General features: G+C 38.7%; 1 protein-coding gene across 1 annotated transcript in view; it reads left to right on the forward strand.

Annotated features, from left to right (window-relative positions):
- The window catches only part of USP45 (ubiquitin specific peptidase 45), a 44,847-nt gene that overhangs the window by 16,576 nt on the left and 10,742 nt on the right, over positions 1–17,529 (forward strand). The window contains exons 7-10 of the mRNA XM_008942801.1: positions 319–449; positions 11,973–12,060; positions 15,464–15,545; positions 16,554–16,645. Of these exons, the coding sequence (XP_008941049.1) occupies positions 319–449; positions 11,973–12,060; positions 15,464–15,545; positions 16,554–16,645 (393 nt within the window). The remainder of the gene's footprint in view (positions 1–318; positions 450–11,972; positions 12,061–15,463; positions 15,546–16,553; positions 16,646–17,529) is intronic.

A 17,529-nucleotide genomic window follows, 5' to 3' on the forward strand; every position in this document is an offset into this window, starting at 1 on the left:
AAAGCAGGTAGTACTGGAGGTGGTCTGGTTGTGAGAATCAGACTGGCTCGTTTACATGCCTCTTTCCAAAACTATTGATTAACAACCAGTTTGCTGAACAAGAATTGTTTGGGTTTTCAACTGTTACTGATGATAAGGAATAAGCTTTCCCTTCAGCTATTTCAATCACTTAGGTGACATCAACATTTAAAAAAACCAACCCAAAATGCTGTAAGACTGAAAGTTACATTGTTCTTTGTCATAACTGTACTAACTTGGGATAAGTCGTGTGTGACACTAACTTTGAAACCTGATGTGCAATTTACCTTTGCTTTGAAGGATCCTTTGGTGGTAAACCTCTCCAGCCCAGGACCCTTGACTTCAGCGATGTTCTTGTTCCTTCACAGCATGAGGGAGGCTGGAAAAGGTCCTCTTTCTCCCAAAGTGCTATTCAGCCAGCTTTGTCAAAAGTATGTATTGCCGGTATCTTTTACGTATTAATTTATTTTTAATTTCCAGTGATGTGTTTCTAAGTGTGCCATGTCTGTTGTCCTCTCTAAGGTGCCATTAGATTTTTACTGAGCAGTCCAGAAAATGTCATCTTTATGTTTTAAAGTTGTGCTCCAGGGTTGTACCTGTGTACCTGCTCTTCATGATGAACTTTGAATGGGCTTTGAATCGAGTGTGAGGAGGCAGGAGAGGGCATGGTAAAACTGCAGAAGATAGAATTACCATTCAAGTTTTGTTGTATGTTAGCATAAAGCTGTGCTAATGCTGCAAAATGTATGTAGGTATTTTGAAAAAAAGGATAAGGGTTTAAATGGGAAACCTCTGCTATGATGTCTGACCTTGGCAACAATTCAAAATTAAAAAGGGCCTAACAAGTGAGGACTTGAAGCAGTACTGAAATGGCATATGGTTCCAGATTGCAAAGAGCTTACAAGCCCTAAAGAAACTCCTGTTTCTTGGCGTGGAAAATGTTTACAGTGGTGCTTTTTAGGTGCCTTCAATTATGATGCAAACAAACTTGCTTTTTAAAACACCTGTGGAAGACCTATTTAAAAGTTGATACAAATATTTAAATATTGACTTTACAAGTAAAAGAAACTGTAGAAGCAGAGTAACTGGAGGATGATATAGCTGAGGATTACATTTGAAAAGATTAATAGTGCATGCTAATTTATTTGCTACAGTATTATTGTGTGGAATTTAGTATTATTGTGTGGAATTTTAAGCATTCTGCAGCAAGAGAGTTAGGTGGAAAGTTGCAGCCTCCTACCATGGTGTTCCAGGGCAACCTCACTGTGCAAGCACGGCTTTAAAGTATCATGTATGCATAGATTGTAAGAAAATTTGGTTGAGAAATGGAAGGGAAATGATTGAATAAGAATAGTAGTTTTTTTCTCTGTAAGTATTAAGGACAAAAGAGAAAAGATGAGGTAAAACGTGTTTTGAAGTCCACTGTACCAATCCCATTGTAAAATAATTGTAAAATAATCACTATGCAGTGCACTTCAACAGCACTGTATTTTTGGAGTGTTAGCTATTTTGTATCTGCTCTGTGTGTGTGTTTGTGTAGCCATCAAATGATGCATGGACAGTATGTAGGTATTAAAGCTCAGCTATCTAGCTGTTCTTTTCTTTGTTTGTTTTTGATCTTTAAGATGGGCATGTACTTTTACCTGCTAAGATGGCAACATATTTTCATGTGGGTAACAGACCTGTGCTATTTAGACATGTGTCTATCAGCTTCTGTGGTCTCTTGCCTTCATCCCTACTTTTTATTCCTGTCAGCCTTGCAGAACACAACTTAGATGTAAATCCTTTACTAGCTCTGTTATCAAGAACAAAACTCTCAGCCACATCCTCTTAGCAAGGAATGAGGTGTTCAGGGACAGTAAGTGGCTGCATGAGCATGACAGAGGTCTTGGTCTTTTGATTATTTTGTTATTGATGGTGATGTAAGCAAGAAAGAGGAAGGGGAGAATTTCAGCAAGTTCATCAGTCTGCAGTGGTGGAAGCTGTATACATTTACTATATATTAATGTGAACAGTATGAATGTAGTGTTCTGCTGTGTTATTTTTACAACTTTTTTTTCATCTTTTAAAGTTGGCTTTCTACTGTTTAGGAAAGCTGAAATGAAAGAGGGAGCGTGGCAAGATTTCAGGAGTCCCAGCCTGGAATAAGTCTGTGTTGCTGCAGCTTTCCCCATAAATGGGTTTTTGAATCCTGCCATGAAGTTGTGTTAATAAAGTAACCTTAAAGGCATGCACTACTTCAGGTAGCTTGTTTGAACTTTAATTGTTCAGTAAAGTATCTTTCCTAAAGAGATGACAGGATGAGAACTACACAGAAAAAAAAAAACATTTGTATTTCAGAGAGAAATGTCAGAGAAAGACAAGTCAGTTAACTGCTGGGGAGAGGGCCATGGGGAAGGACTTCTAATAATAATGGTTTGGTGTTATGTATTTTACATAAAAGTTTGCTGACTCCAGTTGTATCCTTGGGTGGTTGGGTGTTGTTTTTTAATTTTTCCTTCCCTGTCACAGGTCGTGCTGTCTCAATCCTAGTCTACAGTATATCACCGTAACTTTCTTCAGTAGAGAATCTATGAAGCAGAGTGTACTGATAGTATAGGATGTACTTGTCTCTGACATCAAGAGTTTGACTCGGTGATCCAGGAATTGTCTTACCAGACTCAGTCTTTACCATAATACTATTTAGAATAGTTGCATGTAGCTGGCAAAACAGGGACAGGCACACTGAGTGGTCATACAGAATGTAGATGTTTTACTTAATACTTGGTATAGTCACTTTCAAATTCTACTAGGCTTCTTGCAAACATGGATGGTTAGAACGATGAAGCTGTTAGCAGGTGATTGTGTGCTGCTGTTCTTCATATACTTTGATCTGTCTACTTGTTAGGACGGATAGTATGCTCTCTAGCCAAAAAAAAACAGTACAGCAATTTCCTGATCACATTTTTCTCATGTGTAGCAGAAGGCTGTTCCTTTTCCCAGATTACATCATTGGAATATCTATATAAAAATGTATATAATTTTTTATTAGGTTTGTATTGATGAGTTTGGGTGATTTTTTTTTTTTTTTTTAATCTCCTAGCTGAATGGTGACATATTTTCATGTTGGATCAGTTGATGCAAGGGGTAGTAAAGGTAGCTGTGTAGTTTAACACCTGACACTTGCCCTCATTTCCAGTTCGATGCTGGAATAACACTTCTGAGTTTCACATCCAGTGTTCTGCTTGTAGGACAACCTCAGATGTTGCAGTATGCAAGAGTTTGAATGCTGACATCTGAACTGGGCATCCTTACTCAAAAATTGAGAAGTGCTCAGTGAAAGGAGACCTAAGCAGACAGGCAAGGAAGGAAGAGCTAAAGATGAGTGGGTGAAGGTATGTAGGAATGAGGTTAGGTGAGGGCAGAAAGCCCGTAAAGAAAGGGAGCAGGTCTTGTGCTGTTCATTCAGCTGCAGCTCTGTGGGGGCACTGGTGGGGGGTCCCAAAACCTGGGAGCTCTGAAAGTGGATGGGTGTTTGCAGCTCCAAAGCAGCAGGAGAACTGGGACACAGTCCTTTCAGCTGTGAACTGCTTCTTTAAGATTCTGGGGAGATGGTGATGTGAAGTTCATCGCCTTGTGTACGAAAGGTTATTTGTGGTGCTTTTTTTTATTAAATAACAAAATAAAAAAATTGTTATACAGAGTGTTAATTTTATCAAGTGGTGGGGTAGCCAGGTTGAAGAGGGGGAGAGGAAGAAAAGAAATGGATGGGTCTTTCTATAGCAACTGTTTAGCGTCTGGTACTAATTCATCCACTGTTAATTTTGTTAGTGCTGCAGCTGTCAGATGTTTTGCGAGGACAGATTGTGAGCATAGCTACGGGGCCCTTCTGTTGGTTTTCCACTATGCTGAATATCAGGACTGCAGACTTCTGACTTATCTGGAGACTTACTGACTAATGCAACACTGATGTATTAAGAGGACATAAAATTTATTTCCTTTATTTGTTATGATTGAATAATTTTATTGGTGGAAGAAAGGTTAGTTTTGTGTAGCAATTAAGTGTGGCAGCATGCGAATCCAGAAAGTAGTTACAGGATTTAGCTGCTTCAAACTTCCACGAAGTGCTTATTTATAGGGGTATTATATTGCTACATTAACGTGCAGGAAAAAATATGTGCCTGCCAAAAATTTTATTGCTGGTAACAAAATATACATAGGTCTCCTCTCCTCAGGGAGTATTCACGTTTCCTTCTCCGATGCAGAAGGTAGAACTCAAGACAGTTGGAGGACTGACCGAAGGAGGTCATGTGCAGTTAGGACTACTCATTAGTTTTGGAGGGAAATGTAAACAATGCTGGGAGCATTCTGCATTTATCACTTGTGAGAGGAAATGCTCAGGGAAACTGAGGTAAAGTTGTACAAGATTTAAAGGGTGAAAGAAACGGGATTTTTCTCATTAATTAGGAATCTTCTTGAGAGTTTTCTTTTAAAATAAAATTGCTGTAGAGAAAAATCTGTCTAGAAAAGATTTCCAACTTGTTTCTTTTTCCCAGTTGACTTCTGCCTTTTAAAGGTAGTATCAGCATAACACAGAGCTGATGTTTCCTGACCAATTGTGAAGAATCATTTTGGGTCTCCGTCATGCCTCTCTGTGACTTGCTGACGGTACTGTGTCATGTTCAGGAGCTCTCTGATAGAGGAGATAGAATCTTCTTCTCTGTGCAGCAGCAGCTGAGAAGAGTGCACATCTTTATTTCAGTTAACTTTGTCAGAGTTTCCTTAATTTTAGGAAAGGTAACAAAGCTGGATGGGTGAGGTTTATGAGTGCAAAGCAGATTAATTGCAAATATACAAGTAGTGTGCATTGGCAGGAATCATCTGCACTTGTTCCTGAGTTTCGTGGTCACTTCTTCCACTTGGGAGGAAGCCCTGTGCGGCATTTTGGACAGCACAAGTGTTTGCAGTGTGTGTGGTATTGGTGAGCTATGTAAGCAATGCTTGTAGATACAATGGAGAAAATCAATAATTTAATTAGGTACATTGGAGACATCTCCTCAGTAGCAATGTTCGTGTTAACAAGAATAGAGGATTAAAGGATAAGGCCAGTTTGGAGCTTTAGGGAGAGGTTACAAAAATAGGAAGCCTTTATGTCAAGAGAAACTTGAATATTGGGTGTTTAAGTGGAAGAAACATGAAAAGGAAGCATGGCAACAAGAAAAGACAATAAATGATAGAAGATAAATGAGGTGTGCTCTTTATAAGATCACAGTGAGTTCAAGGAGCTGTCCGTGAAACTGAAAGGCAACAGATTTAGAGCCAGGGGAAAGAAAAGGATTTTTTTTGACATTTTATAAAATAAGCTGTAGGACTTGCTGTTGAAAATCCTAGCAGGACTTAAGGGCAGAAAGAAGAATTAGATAAAATTATAAAGAGAAAACTTTGTAAGAGTCCATATAAAGAGAAAACTTTTCTGTAGGGATGCAAGACCTGATGCATAAAGGCCTTCATTTGGCTACCGGCTGGCGGGAAGAAATTTTGCCAGACAGGTATTTCTATTGCTCAGTGAAAAAAGCCATGTTTTTGCTCTGATGGTCAAGTGGGAAATGGCTCCGTTGTAGCATGTCAGCTATTGTGTCCATTCAGAGCTGCTTCTAAGGAGTGCTTTTTGCTGAGTGACCAGAGAATGCGCATCACAGGAAATTGGTGATGTCTCATTTCCTCCAGAGGAGAAAAAGAAGCAGGAAAAGATTAAAGAAACCAGCCAGCACGTCCAAAGGAGAGCTAAATTCTGTCTAGCCATGCCATCCAGACAGGACAGACATCCCTGATGTTCTTTGTTACATTACAATCCCGTGTTTCGTTGTTTTTTTTTCTGTTGAGCACCTCGTGGTGACAGAACTCTTATGTCTGTGGGGCAGGTTTGAGATAAGGTTAATCATGGGGATTAATCGTGCTGTAGGATTTTACTCTCTTTTCTGTCATAGTGCTGTGTATAACTTGAGGTCACCGATGAGAGTTATTACTTTAGGAAGAACAAAACTTTTCATTCCAGCTATTCTAGACAGTGACTAGGTGTTTGATAGTGTCACTGGGAAAGGTAAGTCCTGTAAAATGTGGTAACTTTTATAAACTGGCCATTGCATGTGCTTTTTGTATCTTTCATCAGTAACTGATCAGTCCTGAGACATGAGCATCTTCATCTGGAGATAACCAAAATTTCTTCTGTCAGGCTAACATTAAGTAGAGGTTACATTTTACTTTGCTTTGCTGTAGTGTACTGCAGTACTAAAGGGTCTCCTCCGCACTCTGCCCTAATGGAAACAATCACATAGTATATTTTGTTTTCTGTTTCCAAGCACTTAAAATTATTTCTAAGTTTTCCAAGGCATTAGGCTGTCTTCTACTCAAAGATAGTAATTATTGAAAGGATGATCTTGGAGAGGATTTTTACTAGAGACAGCAAAGGGGTAGGGCAGTTCTGTGCAGTGTGATTCAATCACTGTAACTGTGTCCCAGCTATGCTTCTGAAGCACAGCTTAGTTTCTCTCGAATATGAGATAGGAATGAAAATTATTAATGCTTAGAGGACTGTGTTGTTTGTTTGTTTGTTTGTTTTTCCTTTTAAATATTATGCTATTATTTAGGTTTTGTTATTAAAACATTCTAGGAAGTAGATCATGGTGACAAGTGTTTTTTTAACTGACAGTCAAGCAATTTTAACTGGTCTACAGATGAGTAGCAAGCGGCTAGATAAGCAGTATCTATGTGGATGTCACAGTTGTCCTTCACCACTTATGGCCATTAGCAGGAGTTCAACCTGTTCTGTCATTATCCTGCTGACACTGTACAACAGGTTGTATCGCATTGGCACTGGCTTCCATATGTCAGCACATCTGTGAGCGGTCAACTCAACCAACCGTCCTCAAGTCCCCCACTTTCGCCAGGGATCTTGCTTGAAGCATATTTTCAGGGAGACAAGAGCGCACATCTTTTAGTTGTCAGATTTCTGTGTATCAGTATGGATTAATTATTTTTTTTCCTGATACTGGTTTTTATGTGTAGGAAGTTTCCAGTAAACACACTGCATAGTGTGAAATTCCCTCCCTCCCGCCCCTCTTGGTTTTTTTATGGTTTTTGGTTTCTTTTTGTGGCTTCCCCTCCCCAAACCAAATGCACTAATCTCAAATGGTTTTCCACAGAACATCAGGTGTTTACAACTTTATACATTGCATAGCATGCTAGATACATGAATAACTATATGTTAAGCAGGGTTAACTATGACATCATTTGTCAGTCCAAGTAAATGACTCAGACCTTACATAGCTTCTTTACAAGTCACTTTCCCTGCCACTTTTTGGTAGCTGTTACATTCTTGTCATCATTGTTGCCACTTCAGTTCAAGCATGTAGATTTTTGTGAGGTTGGAAGAGGATTTGGTACAAACACAGGGAAGCCTAAATAATCTTGTCCCTGTAGATGCGCGATGTATTGGTAATATTAAAGACTAAGACAAACTAAAAGCTGCCGTGGCTGAGTTAATTTTTTTTTCCCTTTTCATTTAAGCTAATAAAACTGTGTTGAATGTGCTTAAACTATTTTCCCTTGAAATATCATTTAGTAGATAAATTTTAATCTGAAATTGTTTTATGTGCATCAGTGGGAGGTTACACTGCAAACCATAAACAGTAACGAGAGGTTTGTGTGGGTTTTTTTTCTGATTTGCATTGAAGATCTAGGTCTGTGAGGTGTGTGTACAATGAAGGTAACCTCCTGTAACAGTGACGGAGTTTCTTCTTGGTTCTTTGTCAAGTAATTATTGATTTTGATTCCTTTTTACTGTAATAAGGGCCTCTTGCAGTGGCCCTGCTTCTGTGGCCAAAAAATTAAAACTAAAAATCCCTATTAGTACCAGGATCCATCTTATGTAAGTCCAAGGTTTTGTTTTTTCTCGCTATACACTGGAGCAGTTAATGTGCATGTATTGGAGGAGATAGTCTGAATATACCCATTGATATACCCCATGTCTCAGGAAAGCATGAAACCAGTCATAATACCGTGGCTGACTAACCAAGTTGCTCAGAATTGAACTAATTTTGGCATCTGGGTTAAAATAAAAAAAGTTTTTTCATATTCCTTGCCATTCGATAAAAGAAACAATGAAAAAGCTGCTCTAGCAAATTGAAAAATGAAACACTGCATGCAGGTACAGATATTTTTTTTTTTTTTTGATGTATATTGAGTGTTATATTGGATGAAAAATAAAGGTTCAATGTCTTGGAATGTATTTTGTTTTTATAATCAAATTATCTGGAAACAAAACAATTCATTTTAATAAAAATAAAAAATTTGCATTTTAATAATGTTAAAATATTTAATTTTTAAGCAGTTTTTCAAGTTTTAATTAATATTTTGGTTTAATTTGAAATGAATTTTTTAGGTTGACTTAACGCATGAAAAAAAAAAAATCTGACTTTCAAAAGAATACTTAAAAATATTACCCACCCTGCTGATTGCAGAGTTCACAGTAAGCCTCATAGTAGAGGAGCATCATTAAGTAGTTTTTAAATGGGGATATTGTCAACTTTCTGTCAGAAAGTAGCTATGAAGTACAAGTATGAAAGTATCATAGTTGCAAATGTCAATATGTTCTTTTGCATGTGCAGGTCCAGATTTATTCCACTTAATTTTAGGCACTGGCCTTAGATGCCTTGTCACCTTAGATCCTTCTCCAGTTACATCCCAAAGTGCCTGCAGCAAAAAGCCCCGTGTACCACTGACCTGCCTGTAGCCCGGGGCTGCTGTGCCCCAGCTTGGCACTTGGACATCTTCCCCAGCTTTAAGTTCTGCCGTTGCGGGCACGTTGGACGCCTGATGCACTTTCTGGTTGTCTCTCACTTCTCCTGTCCACGAGCACAAACTTCCAAGGCAAACCTGGGCGGCTTTAGTGTAGCAGCGGGACAGGAACCTCGTCTTCAGGGGCCCCGGAGCAGCTGAGGAGCACGGCTGGGCAAGTGAGATCCTTGTGCCCGGAGGAAATACTGATCCGTGCTTGCAGCTCAGCGTGTGGGTCACCCAGGGCACACAGCCTGAGGCTGAGAGTGAAACCTGGCTCCTCATCCGCTTCATAAAACTGAGTGAAAATTGAGTTAGTGGGTGGTTTCTCTGCCAGTTTTATGGAATTCCTCTTTGAGCTGTGTTCATTCACTTGTCTCCTGTGCTCATGTTTATGCTTGCATGTGCTCTTTGCTCTTTCTGTCTTCAGCGAGAGTCAAATTTACTGCCATTTGGTGGCATTACTGGAAATGTAAAAAGCCACTCTTTGAAATCCCGTTTTAGATGAATTGGTTTAGGATTGTAATTAAAGACATACCTGGAAAGACAGGTATGGTTTGGCCAGTAAATTATGGTTAATGTGAATAGAGATATGTTAATACTGAATATTTACACAGTCTCATTTGGGGTTGCAAGAAGCTGGAGATCCAAATTGTTTATGAGAAGCCTTCTAGCTCTGGTTATTTAGTGCTGATAACACCTTAAAGAATAGATCATTAAGGATCTATTCAAGTACTCATAAGTGTATTTTGTAATTTCTGTGTAATCTATGCCTGCAAAATAGGATATTTAGAGTATATTCAGATGCTGTGCGTAGTAAAAAAAGGGATCTACAGTTTTTGAGCAGCAGTGATTGAGACTACTGAACGGCTGTTTTATCAGCAAATGCAATGTCACCCCAGTGCAGTTGGCTAAAACATCACTGGCGTGCATGGTAGCATAGTCTGAAACAGATGTTTTTCCTCTTCTGGCTCACGAGGGTCATGCAGATGCTGCTGGTGGTCTAAAAAGACTGAAAAAGAATTGTCTTTCCTGTGGAACCTTCAGTTTTTGTTTGTCATGCCTAGTAAAGTGCAATGGTACAAACTCATCCAGGGCTGGTGTCCCTTCTGCATCCTTGGCCTGACTGGCAGGTTGGCTGGTCTGGTGCTGTGGCCAGACACCACGGAGGAGGACAGCCTGAAGAATGGTGTAGTCTGAGAGGACAAGGGTGACATTACATGTGTATTTTCTAAGGTGTGTAGACCCTCTCCTTCAAGACTTGTACTTCCAAACTTTTCCTCATGAGAAATTACAGTGATTTTTATTTATTTCCCTTGTAGTCTGGGAATTTTGGACAGTCATTGGTATCACACATGCAAAAGGTAATGCTCTTCTTATTTATACAGCAGCAGTCATTTGGGATGGCCAGGGAATCCCTACAGGGGGCTGCTGTGCAGGAGAGATCCTAATGGGCTTGGGGATGGCGTGTTTGCCACCCATGCTTACAGATGCACCATGGAAGTGGGACTTTTATAATGCTTGGTAAAATCATCTAAGTTTGGATGGCATAGATCACTCTATCCCATCTTCTAAGCCCGATCGTCATGAGAAAAGTGCAGTGTATCAGAGTTTTCTTTTTAAGGTTGTCTGTTCACCTTAGTAAAGTTAAGTGAATGGTGATAGGAAATGTAGCAATATTAAATCACAGTAACAGTGTGGGGCGTCTGTGACCTTTCAGGAGTTGGCCCGATACCTTGGTTTTGGTGCACTGAAGAACTGAAAAAAAGCTAGTTTGTAATTTTTTTTTTATTCTTTGTGCAGTGGAAGCAAAATATTTTATATACTTGCTTGTTTTATGGGTGAGAAAGGAAGGTTCCTTTGAATTAGTGCAGAAGACTTGTGAAATTGAACCTCTGTCATTTCAGATTTTTTTTCTGTCAAAACCAGTTGAGTATACAATTCCCATAAGCAGCTTTGGTGTGGGAGACAATCAGCCAATGTGTATCCAGTTTATTACCTGCTTTTGCAAACCTGGTAGTTTTGAAATCTAGATTTAAATGTATTGTCTCGATCAAAACAATTGTGAAGAGATTGTCTCATCAGTTTTGGCCTCTTTCCATTTTAAGTATGAAGCTGTGTTTTATTAGCTGGTAGTACTACATATTTTAATATGAATTTCAGGTGTGTAAAGTATTGCAGTTTGTTCGACTGTAGAACAGGAGTTTGGATGTGGATGTTGCGTGAGTTGATAATTCATGATGCTGAAAGGTCCTTCTGTTTTAAAAGGAAGCTGTGAAGCAAGTACAAGAGTAATTCATCTGATAACATACGAGTGATTAACTTTTCCTACCCAAAAAAAGCCTGACTTTTCTGATTAGAAATGCTCTTAGAATGGAAATCCTATGTTTAAAGTATTTATCACCAGTAGATGTAATGGTAGTTGAAGAAATTTAGCATAAATAAAGGCATAATTGAATACAGTGTATACTTTTATGATTTTCTCAAAAGTTTTCATAATAGCATTTGAAATTCATATGCTCTGTGATGTTCACAGTCTGATTCATTGACTGGTCACTAAGTTCAGCAAGCTGCAGATTACTGGACTGATTGCCTGTGGAGCTGTTTGGAAGAGATGGTTATACCTACTTTTGTTTAAGAAATTAGGAAATTACCATTTGGATTCTGACCCACAGTTTTTGTTTGTTTGTTTGTTTGAGCCTTGTGACTTCCCCATTTCAAGACCACCTTTTTCCAGTTCAGATTATAGTGCTGTTTCCAGTTTACTATAGACATAGCAAGGGAGGTTAAGCACTGTGGAAATCCTTTTTGTCTCTCTCCATGACATTGGGAATGTTGGGTGGAGTGGAAGTACTGGTGTAGTCTGTCAGGGAAGTGCTGCTAGCACAGATGGAACTCTATGGGCAAAGCTGTGTTTAGTCCCCTGTAGTTGACCCTAGTAGGGTCAAAATGCTACCCAAGGGAAAAGTGCAGCCTTGCTGGTGTAAGCACAGCCACACCAGGAGCTTCCTAAAGCCACATTAGGTCCAGCAGGGATTGCACCTATTTGTACCCCTGGCTTCCAACAAGAATCTGATATAGATTCCGTCTCACTAAAACCTCCTAACGTAAATCTAAATTCCTTACCACTTCTTTCCTAGGGCTCCTCGATTTAAGGGGTTCCAGCAGCAGGACAGCCAGGAGCTTCTGCACTATCTGTTAGATGCAATGAGGATTGAAGAAACAAAGGTAACATCTTTGTGTACATTTTTAAGAATTTACTTGGCTGTATGGTAAGCTACTAGTCGTTGCTTCAGTGTTCATCATGTTCCCAGCATTTATAGAGATGTACTTAATGGAGTAGGAGTGCCTATTTGTGTTACCTTGAGAGAATCTTGAAAGAGGATTTAATTATGTTCATGCTGGTATGTTGAAATTGCTGTTTGGAACAAAAGTTTCAGTGTAGGCAGTAGAAAGAGTATGGTAAGTAGACCATGATTAACTTTAGGAATCTGATTTGTTTACATTTATTAAAAAGAAAAAATAAAAGGACAAAAAAAAAAAGATTTCCGAGTAGTCAACAAAGTAGAAGAGGAACCTCGGAAAAAAAAATAAAAGGGACAAAAATAAAATCTTGCGGAATTTCTTCTATCTTTTGGAAGTGTGAAGAACTGCTTGTTTTCTAAATACTTTTATGAAGAACTGCTTTTCATAATTTAAAATCCGCATCTAAGTATAATCAGTTATATTACTTTAGAAATGTCCCTGTGTGGTTTTTATCACGTTTCTTTTCCTGTGTTATTTCTGCCTCTTACATTGTTGAGTACAAGCAAGTGTGTGTTTGCTCGCTCAGACTGTTTTGGCCATATCTGATTTCATCTGCCTGACGTAGTCTTGGAACCTTCTTTTTTAGATAATATTTTGGTAAACAGCCTTTTCTGAGTCTTGTCAAAAGGAGGTCCTAAAATCTCATACTGACCAGGGTGCTTCCTCTTGCCTCTCATTTAGTAACGTGGTGGATGTCGTGATCCTGAGCTGAATTAGCTTGGAGATGAGATACAAAGCTGTGTCTGAGCCCTGTTCCTGGCACCAGAGTAGTGCTGAATTAATAAATGAATTAATAAATACTCATATTCTGGTAGTAGTGCTACCAGAATATAAATATTTATTGGTCTCATCAGCGGTATACTTGATCATAAGCAGAACTTAACTACAAGGAGAAACAGCTAAACCTTGACTTTATCACACTTACAAAATGAGATGTTGAACAAGGCACACAACAGAAGCAGCTGACCTTAGCTAAAAAAACAATTGTCATGTTTTTGCAGTAGAGGGAGACTTTTATTTTGTTGTTTGTTGATTTTCATTTAATAAAACATGGAAACTGTATTTGCCTCAAAAATGAAGATTTATCAAAAACAGGATTATGGCAACAACTAAGTAGCTTCTCCAGTGGCTGGTTGCACTCCCCCCTCAAGTCAGTCTCCTGTTTCGCCAGTGACTGTGCCATCGTTATGATAACCTGCATTTGTGTTTGCCTTTTGAATTGTTTATTGCTAGGGAACGGTGGCAGCTACAGTAGCTACAAAAAAAAAGTAATGGAAGATGGTGAGAATATTAAGTGACCTCTGGGACAGTAGAGTGTTTCTGCAGGCCCATCACCAGGCAGGGAGAGGCTGGTCCCACCCTGCCCTGTAATTACACCCTCAGCTGCCCTAATGGTGCATTACTGCACGCCAGTCTTTATCACCTCAGGCTGCGCTTACACAGAACTAGTAAAAGTGCTCATGCTCTCTCTCTCTCTCTGTTGTGTTTTTGTTTTTTGTCTTTTTTTTTTTTTTTAAATTATCCCATGTTTTGGGTCTGTAGCTGCCATGACAAACAGCAAACATCAGGCCCGTGGTGAGCACGAGGCTTCCCTATCCCTACCGAGATTAATTGTTTTTAAACTCTTAAGGGTTTTGATGAGAAATGCGTGTGATCCGTAACATGGCTAGAGGAACTAACATAGTTAGAGGAACTAACAGAAAGTCACATTATGCTTTTGCCTCTTCTCAGTGGCTTTGTACCTTGTATCTGACACCAGCACTGAGGTTTGTCCTGTGCTCACTAAAAAAAGTTAGAAAGTGCATATGTACACAAGTGGATTTTTAAGATAAAAGCTTGTCGATACTACAATAAAGATGACATAGTGTCTGCCATTTCCAGCAATGTGGGCCAGAGATGGTTTCACACCGGGGCCTGAAGTGGCTGAACCCTGCTGCTAATTGATTAATGTCTGCTGCCATTGTGGGCAGCACCCTGCCCATTCAAAGACTGTGTCTTTCTTTGACCTAAATAAATGGTTCAACGGGCTAATCCCAACAAAAGGGTCGCTTATGGCCCTAAACCCATTTATGGTGCTCAACTTCATGAATTACCTATTGATTAGTCCTTTTAGTATATTGTTGGCTTTAAGATGAACAAAGCTGAGCTTGGGGCAGCGGGAGTTAATTCACAAGCCAGGTCACATACTCATAAGGTAGGACTATGACTTGGTCTGATGGGTGCCTGAACTGGAAACCAAACCTCCCAACGCTGTCTGTCGTCCTAAACACTTTTGTGATACATGGCTTGAAAGTGGCAGTTCTTTGCTGCCTGCAAACAAGAGCTATTTATTATTTTCCCATTAGGACATAAGTTTTGAGTTACTTGCAGAAGGTTTGGTGTCACCATTTGTCTCTGGAATGGTACTTTGCTCTAAGTATGACTTCAGTGACACATTTAGCTATAAATGCCATTTGCACACTGACACGGGAGACTCAGACTTGTCACTGGAGTTTGTGGCTTAGAGAGGAAAGGACGTTTGCCAGGGAAAAGGGAAGCAGGGGTCATGCAAGCTGCAGGGTTCCCTGTCAGGGGGCCCGATTCATCCGGCTGCGTCCCCCGCTGCAGCATCTCGGAGGCTGGGCTTAGACACTGTTGGTAGCAGCCTGTGCAGTGCTGCTGCCAGGGCACGTGTCTCAGCGGGGTACAGCCTCTCCTTGTCCCAGGGCAACTGAGAAACAGCTGGGGAGCACCCCCTGCCTCAAGGTGCAGTTACAGCTCACCTGTGTGAATCCCCTTCTTTCTGATTCTTCTTGCAAAAACGTGTTAGGATTTTTTTTTTTAGCAAATGTTACTGGCGTTTATATGTATTCATGAAAAGTTTTTTTATCTCTCCTTAGATTTTCTAACATAACGCTGAAATGTGCAGTGTTAGAAAATATACAGAATTAACAAAAATACTGCCAAACAGAGTCATTGAAGTCTAGCTGTTTAAAGATACTTCAAGTATTTTATATCCTAGTTAGTCAGTTATAGTTCATTCTTCAGTATATTCCCCCCCAACAGTGGAAGAAATGGATAGTATTTGTTCATTGAAAATCTCAGTAGTCTGTTGATAACCTATTGAGTGCTCTACGACAGCACCCTTTCTAATGGGAGGAAACTTTTGTATGGTTACTTATTAAGAATTAAGCTCATGTAGTTTTGACACTGTCAATGAATAACAACAGTAGCTTTTAAATATTAAATTATGCTTATTTTCTGGAAATAAGAGTAGATGAAGTCTAGTAGTATATTGATAGTTTTAAAAATATTTACACTTAAAATACTTTTTTTTTAATTATAGCGTATACAAACTGGTATCTTAAAAGCATTTAATAATCCAACTACAAAGACAGCAGATGAAGAAACTAGAAGAAAAGTCAAAGGTATGCAACTCTTTATTGAAAACTTGTAAAAATGCACAAGCTTTTATACAATTTTTTTAAGTACCTTTTTCTTCTAGAGTGGCTATTGCCAGCAGCAGTCCCGCAGAGCTGTAGTTGCAGGACTTCTATGATGTGTTATTCTAGTGCCACCTAGTGTGTGTGCAAAGCGTGGGGAGCTTACCGTGTGCTGGCTTGCACCTTTGTGTCCAGGAGAAAGGCTTCTGCTCTATCGATAATGCCTCTTTTAAGGATAGATAGAATTTAATTTTGTTTTCTAAAACAGCCTGCTGCATCTTCAGGTTTGTTATATACCCACAATTATTGTATCGCTCAGGCCACTTTCCAGAAATAAAACTGATTTCTGTTGGTTGACTTCTATTGTGAGCCCTTTAAATATGCTTGCAAAGCCAAGATAGGAAGCTGTTTCAAAAGAAGGCTTGGTTTTTCAAAAGACAAGTTTTTTAGTTAATTTTTGTGTGTGTATGTTTATGCAAACGTTTGGATTTTGGGGATTTTGTTTTAATTAAAGTTGTAATAATGATTAAGCTGTTTTAAAAGTTACCCTTCCCAAATCTGCAACAATTAAGGCATAGAGACATATTAGAACAGGTTTTTGTCTTATTTGTCTATATTGTACAGTTTGAAAAAAATTTAGAAAGGGTAACAAGCTGTCTGTAACCCTAGTCTATATCAAGGCAATCCAATATTATGTATTCAAGGAAAATTGAGATTTTATTTAAAAAGCTGCTTCTTGAGAGATACAGCATTATTATTCTGTTGCAGTACGTGGGGAAGGGAAGGATAAAAGGGAATCATCTTACTAAAAAGTTTTTAAATGTTGAGATAATACAGTATATGATGTATTAGTTATTGTATTGTGTTCAAAATGTTTTGAATATGTTTTAAAATTGTGCTTTCATAATATATCTTAGAAAGAACTTTGTTGTACTTATAGTGTGGCATTGGATGTGTTATCTTTCACTTTTAAAAAAGGCAATGTTTTTTCAGCATATGGAAGAGAGGGTGTGAAGATGAACTTCATAGATAGGATCTTTGTTGGTGAATTGACTAGCACTGTCATGTGTGAGGAATGTGAAAATGTAGGTATTCTGGAATTTGGTTTGATGTGGAATAGATCACATACTGGTTTGATTACATTGTCTTGAAAGTATAAAATTGTATTGCCAATTTTATACTTGTTTGTTTGTAAAAACAAGACTTTGATGAAAGTTTCTCATTTAAAATTATTTATTCCTTCTTTAAAGCATTATCCTCCCAAACCTAAGAAGAGGGGTCCTTTGAATTCAAAAAGTATTCAAGCACTGGGCTTGATTTTACATCTAGCTTAAGGCTGGAGGCTCCAAATTCTGTGATCATCTGTGTTACACTCCAGTTTTATTGGCTATTTTAAAAACACCTACCTATCTTAAAAAATAAATCCTCCTGCCTGCTCTTCTGGGATACAGCTGAAAATTGGGAATTACTTACTTTGGACTAGTATGAGTGGGGAAATGCTATTTTTTTTTTTTCCTTGAAGTATTTTTGATAATTAACATAATAACCCTAATGAACAGCATATTCCTTTCATAATTAATATTACTGACATTTCATCACAAATGCTTTCCATGATCCTTATAATTTTCTTTAACTTTAGAAGAGAAAATACTTATTTGCATGACTGTTCTAATTGAATGTTACATTTGTGTTTGGTTTACAACATTATATTTCACATTATAGAGATTAAGTAAATCAATCAGTCTGAATAATTAAGCACAGTCCTGCAGTGCCAGGTAAACTTCCCTGTGTGTGATGTGCAGAAGACACTTGAATGTGCTGCTAGTGTCAGTGAAGAGCTTTGGCTACATGCAAAATAGAGGTTGTATGTATTTCGTGTGTCTCATTTATTTTTGCTGGATTTTTATATTCTGCCTGCGCAGGACCCAGGGAGTTTTGTAGCTGTAGCCCTTTGAGGAGGAGTTTAGCA

Source organism: Merops nubicus, unplaced genomic scaffold (assembly GCF_000691845.1).
Source record: "Merops nubicus isolate BGI_N331 unplaced genomic scaffold, ASM69184v1 scaffold40426, whole genome shotgun sequence".
NCBI classification, from domain to species: Eukaryota; Metazoa; Chordata; class Aves; order Coraciiformes; family Meropidae; genus Merops; species Merops nubicus.